This window comes from Pipistrellus kuhlii, unplaced genomic scaffold (assembly GCF_014108245.1).
Source record: "Pipistrellus kuhlii isolate mPipKuh1 unplaced genomic scaffold, mPipKuh1.p scaffold_m20_p_3, whole genome shotgun sequence".
Classification (NCBI taxonomy): domain Eukaryota; kingdom Metazoa; phylum Chordata; class Mammalia; order Chiroptera; family Vespertilionidae; genus Pipistrellus; species Pipistrellus kuhlii.
Window position 1 is genome coordinate 46,822,735 of NW_023425529.1, and position 6,722 is coordinate 46,829,456.

The 6,722-nt window shown below is 34.1% G+C and overlaps 1 protein-coding gene across 1 annotated transcript; it reads left to right on the forward strand.

The window, feature by feature from the left end:
* Nucleotides 1–5,012: 5,012 nt before the first annotated feature.
* Nucleotides 5,013–5,951, forward strand: LOC118729777 (olfactory receptor 6C75-like). Its single transcript, XM_036457210.1, has one exon. It carries the CDS (start codon nucleotides 5,013–5,015, stop codon nucleotides 5,949–5,951), a length of 939 nt encoding a protein of 312 aa, XP_036313103.1.
* The last annotated feature ends 771 nt before the right edge of the window (nucleotides 5,952–6,722 follow it).

A 6,722-nucleotide genomic window follows, 5' to 3' on the forward strand; every position in this document is an offset into this window, starting at 1 on the left:
CAATTAACTATATATTTTTTCTTGCAGTAGACTTTATTTTCTCAAGAGCAAAACCTACATCTTACATATTTCTACATTCTTATCACTTAAACCACTGCCTAGAGAGGAATAAGTAAATTAATGAAGTGATGAATGAACAGAGTTAACATGTTCACTAATAAAATAAGAATCAAATGTGGCCTCTGATGGAGATTAATATAATTCAACTGATGTTGCTATTTAATAAGTGGCAAGATCAGAGCCTCCCTTTGTTTTCAAAAACAACTGACACGAGGCTCTGAGATAAATTTATTTATGGTAGCATGGAAATGCCATGATTTACTGATCTTTACTCAAGCTGAGAATTAAAACCCCAAGCTTGTCATTTCCTTTCTGTAGATTCTTAGTCCTAGAGATAATTACCTAAACCCTCACCCTGAAGGCCTATTTATCTCCATTCCTATGGTGACACAGATTGTCCAGCTTTGCACACAAAGTACAAGTGCTAAGAGCAGAAATAGAAGAGAGGAGACTGGCTATAATTACAAGAACTTAATCTGTGAAATATTAATTGGGCTCTGTTAACTCTACTTGTTCTGTTATGATTAGAAATATCACATTTAAACCTGGCAGGGAGTTGAATGCCCGTGAACATGGGAGTTAACCTCCTTTCCCAAGAACTGCCTATCGTCATGGGAAGATTAACAACAATGTTGGTGAAACAATCGGGTCCTAGAGGTGCCTTCCCTTTGTGACTCTCCACCACCCAGTCTGTACTGCCTATAACCATTATACCTTGTCTGCTTCCCTGTGCCTGTAATTCCCACTTTCCCATGTAACCTTTGTTCTTTTACAATAGAAGCAGCTGCCTAATGGGGGAGAAGTAGAGCAGATTTTTGTGGACAATCTGCTGCTCTCCCATTCTGCCAGCATTATTGGAATAAACACTCATATATGATTCAATCCTGGCTCTGCTTAATTGGCTCAAGTCAACTATTTGCCCAGTTTCATTTTCTGGCAACTCTGGTGGAACCACAAAATGCCTGTATTTGTGTGTGTGTGGTGGGGGTGGGGGGTGGGGGAGGGAAAGGACTCTTCTGGGGTGAATTGTAAAGATCTCATTTGCTGCTTGCACTTGGGGTTCCTGGGTTGGAGGCCTGGAATCTTTTATTCACAGTTGCCTGGAATTTTCCTGTTTTTGAGTCCCAGCTACAGCCTCAGTCATCCCTATCATCTCTCTTAAAACCTAAGTTGAATCGAGTGTTCTATAATTCTGTAACGAGGGGCATCTGTTGTATGTTGCTCCCCCATCTGATGTGAGTCTGATCAGCTCCTGGTAGCCAGTGGCCTCTCAAGGTCCTTGCCTGGTCTCTGCATTCAATCCTGATGAGCTTAGGATGGAGACGTGGCCCTGCATAGCCAAGGACATTATTTTAAGTGTTTTTAGAGAATTATAAAATAACTAGTGTCCTGTGTGCACAAAATTAATGCATGGGATTGTCCCTCAACCAAGCCTGCACCCTCTCCACTCTCGGACATCCTCCTTGCAATCCAGGACTACTGGTTTCAAATCATTTACCTGCCTGCCTGGGTGAGAGATCCTGGGAACATGGTATAAGGAAAAGAGCCTCTGGTCCAGAGATAGGAGGGCCCAAGTCCTACTGGAGTCAAATGAAAAGCATCAGGCTGCTTGGGCAGGAGTCTAACAACCTCGCCACACCTGCCTTGCCACACGCTGCCCACTGCCCACCTGGCGTTTGGTCCAGCCTTCTATTGTTTTGGACATTACAGACCTTGGATCATTATATATCTATATCTATATCTATATCTATATCTATATCTATATCTATATCTATATCTATATCTATATCTATATCTATATCTATCTATCTATCTATCTATCTATCTATCTATCTATATAGCACTTAGATTGAGGTACAATATTTTCTATACTAAATTATCTATCATATATTCCCACATTTTATTACTAACTAACATAAACTTCATTTTTTCTTTCTTTATCTGGGATTTCAAGACACAAATGTGTGGTAGGTCACACATATGTTAGGGAAATGTACTAGTATACTGAATTCTCTGGAGACATAGTATAAACTAATTAAAAAAAAATTATATGTTCAAAGTAATTTAGTGCCTGGAGAGAATACTTCTAAAACAACATATAAATTGGTTTGTTTTGGGAAATGGTGTTCAAGAATCTCATATCCACATGAGAATTCTTCGTAATCTGGATAATTTTCCTTTAGAGTACAAAAAGCATAAATACTACATGAAATCAAGTGTTGATTAATCTGTAAACTTAGAATATTCAACACAAAATGGGAAAATATAATTCACTGCATAAAAATCGGTAATAAAATAGTTAATCAAACTCTTTCAAAGTAGGGGCTAAAAAACAATCATAAATTGTATAATAAAGTGAAATCTCTTAAGAAAATGGAACATTTGTGTGTTCTGTTCAGCTGATGATAAGAGAACTAAGTATTGAAACTGAGACTTTTTGTCAGAATAAATCTGTAGGTATATTTTATTTTAAAAGGTGTTTGAGTTTTTAACTGTTTTTGGTAGACTCAAAAAGATGAAAACAATATTTCTCAAAAGTAATGGCAATGTTTCTGGTAGATATATTTTATCTCACTTTTGTTCTATTTTCACCTTTAATCTTGTTTCCTCAATCTTTTAAATTTTAAGGTGGGGGAAATGGTGAAGAAGACAAATGAACATTTAGTATTGAAATCTTTTTTCTTTTGGAAATCTATCTAATATTGATAGTATCTAATACAAAGAAATATACCTGCATTAATAGGCCTGACTTCTAATGGTTTCATTTTGTCAATTTTGTTGTGGTTTTTCTTACAGTGTATGTTGGGAGATAGTTGGTGTGCACAGTTGTTGAAGTTGGACAAAGAAATGATTTGACGTGATAAAATTCTTATTTGGGTGATTTAAATATAACTTTTCCACAGTGTTGCCATTATGGTAAGTTGTGTAAATGAGGAAAATTTTATAACAGGCAGCTTCACAAATATCTGCATGAGAAAGGAATGTCCAGGGAGAAAGGCTAGTTTGTTTTCACTCATAAATGTCTATATATTAAACATACATGATTTTGATAATAAATCTCTAATAATTTCCTTTAATGAAATCATGCATTTAGTCTTCACTTTGTCTCTGTTCAGGCTGTTTCCTCTCTAAGGAATGAATACCTTCTCTCATTGTTTCATATTCTAAGACCTAGCTTTAAATCTTACTTTCCTCCTGTGAACTCATCTAGATATTATTGGAACCAACGTTTATTTGTCCTTAAAAGTTTATTTTTACTTCTCTATATATAGATTTCTAATGATAATATGTTTTAAGTAAGTTAGAAATAATAATTTTTATATTCTCAAACACAAAACATTACTTTATCATAAGACCTTAATCATTTTATGTGTTAGATGAAGATACTGAGGAAAGAAATTTTCCTTAGAGGTAATGTTAAACTTTTTTATTTTAGAGAAATAAGCTATTATCTGGCCCATAGTATTTTGTACAAAATGTATACTTCTAAGGATACTACTTTAGAAATCATAATGCTGATGTACAACTTACTAGCTGTGCAAACCTGAACAGTCTGTCTCAATATATGCCTCCTGTTCAGACTAGTCTTCTATAGAGATTTCTTTAACTATATTTACCAAACATATGAATATTCTTATGATAAAATATATACATCTTAAAATTTGTGTCACACTATTCTGTGATTTATTATGTGTTTGAAATTTGCCAAATAATTATCTTCTCTTTCAGTCTATGATGATCTCAAAACTGTTTATGTTTCAGTCCATATTTTAGACAAAGAACAAAAAGGCAAGTATAAGAAAGGCAAGCAGATAGAGAGCAGTTGCATTGGTAAATAGTTCCTCTTTATAATTTTTACTTACTAAATTACATATTTTTAATCTTCCTTTTACTTTTCCCCTCAAATTCACTATCCTTTCTCTCAAAAAACCCTTTTTCCCTCTCTAAGATTCCATAAAACTTTATTCTTTGCTCTTACCTTTCTCTTTATTCCTTTCATCTCATGATTTAATGAATCCATATTTATATGATTATCTCTGCTTCTTTTTTTACATGAAATTTAAAAATTGTTTTTGATTTGTTGTTCCTCTTATTTATGCATTCCTTGGTTGGTTCATCTATATGCCGTGACTGGGAACTGAACCCTCAACCTTGTTGTATTAGGATAACACTTGAACCAACTGACCTACCCAACCTGGCCTATTTCTCTCAGCTTTTATAATCCTTATTCTCACAAATTAGCAGTTTCTTCTTACACAGACTGACATTACCAAACTGTGCTTGCTGATTTTGTTTTGGGATACAAATTGGTAAGTGCTGGTTTGCAACAGAGATTGAGGGATGGACATATTATTGAGAACAGAATCCCTCCCCCCCCGCCCCCCCAAAAACCTCCTAATCACTTACCTGGAATTGGATATCATTTACCATGAAAATAAATGGGACAAGAATCAGGCATTTGAATTTGCTTAGTTGAGTGAAATAGTAAATGTATACTAGCCTTGTTTATTGATGATGGCTAGGTTTGTGTACATGTGTGGGAGGCAAATTATGAGCTTGTAGTGACATCATTTTGGTTCTAAGATGAAAACTTCTTTATTCAGACTAAATGGCATGCCACCCCAACTCTTGAATTTTAACAAGAGAAAAAAAAAATAACCACAGCATTTTCCTATGCTTTGAAAATCTCTCTAATCCCTCTAATTTACCCACATAAAAACAATCTACAACTACTATTGCTATTTAGATTATTCTCTAGTACAATTTTCAACTATAGTTTTAACTACTTTTTTCATGTCAAAAAACATTTTTAAAACATAAAATAACTATGTATTTTTCTATCTGAAACATCACTTTGCTAACTTTACTTTCAATATTAATTATCACGGTCATTTTTCCTTTGTGATCATCATTTTTTTCTTTTTCCCAATTCAGATATAGCAAGTATAGTAATGGGAAATCATACATCCTGGAAAGTGTTTATCCTAGCAGGTTTGACTGATGACCCACAATGGAAAGTTGTGTTATTCATCTTCCTGCTTCTCATTTACATGCTAAGCATCACCGGCAATCTGATTATCATCACACTCACCCTGGTGGATATTCACCTCAAGACCCCCATGTATTTTTTCCTTCGGAATTTTTCCTTTTTAGAAATCTCCTACACTAGTACATGCATTCCTAAGTTTTTGCTTACTATTGCAACAGGGGACAAAACCATTTCCTATAATTGTTGTTACACTCAGGCGTTTTTTGCCTTCCTTTTTGGAGCATCTGAATTTTACTTGCTGGCAGCCATGTCCTATGACCGCTATGTTGCCATCTGTAAGCCCCTGCATTACACAGTTATCATGAGCAATAAAATCTGCACACAGCTTGTCCTCAGTTGTTGGCTTGCTGGCTTTTTTGTCATCTTTCCACCGCTCATCTTAGGCCTGGACCTTGACTACTGTGACTCCAATATTATTGAGCATTTCTACTGTGACTCCACTCCTGTTATGCAGATATCCTGCACAGACACAGGGACTCTTGAGCTGATGGGATTCATCTCTGCTTTGGTGACACTTTTGGTCACATTGATATTGGTGATACTATCATATGCCTTTATTGCCTTGACCATTTTAAAATTCCCTTCAACTAGTCAGAGGACAAAAGCTTTTTCAACATGTTCTTCTCACATGATTGTGATATCCATTTCTTATGGCAGCTGTATTTTCATGTATGTTCAGCCATCCGTCAAACAAAAGGTATCTTTTTCCAAGGGAATTTCCGTGCTCAATACTTCAGTTGCACCACTTTTGAACCCTTTCATCTACACTTTACGGAACCAACAAGTGCAAAAAGCCTTCATGACTATGATCCACAGGGTTATATTTTTCTTAAAGAAATGAATGACCTTTTGCACTCTCTATACAAAAAAAGAACAAAAAAAAACAACAACAAAGGAGCCCCTAATAATGACAGTATATCTAATAGTATCTTCCAGTTCATAGTTTCCAATAATTTTCTTCAATAGAGATATTTTTTTTCTGACCTCATTTTCTTTTCCTGTGGACATGTAAAAGAAACTGAACTAAATTTCTAACCTGACTTTTTCAGTCTTCAATTCTAATTAGTCAAGACTATGAAATATTATTTAATTTGAATTATATTTATCGATAATATTGCATGCAATGCCAAGTTTATTACTTATTTATTATCATTGGTAACCTATTTAAAACCAATATTCATTAATATTTTCTCTAATACTACTGATTTATTGGTGCAATTTCTAATTACAATAATTAAAAGGAAACTGTAACAGGTTTTCAAGAGTGTTTATGCTCATCTTTGAAAATGTTTGTTTATTAAAATATGATTGTTGTTTTAAAGTACATTTTATAAAACTAGTTATTTAGAAGAAATATTTTAAAAATAGCAAAGAAATGAAATAAAACATAGGTAGGAAGAAAACTACATATAGTATAAGTTGACTAGGCAAGTATATAAGTTTATGTAGCCTTTGTAGAATGAAGAGGATCTTAAATATATTTGGATCATGGATATGATTTCAGGGAAAATGGTTGCTTAAAACAATTTATTATATTTTTTTCTTGATAATTTTGTTTGTATATCCATTTTGATAAAGTTGATTTAATAATCCTAAAACATTATTAAACTTT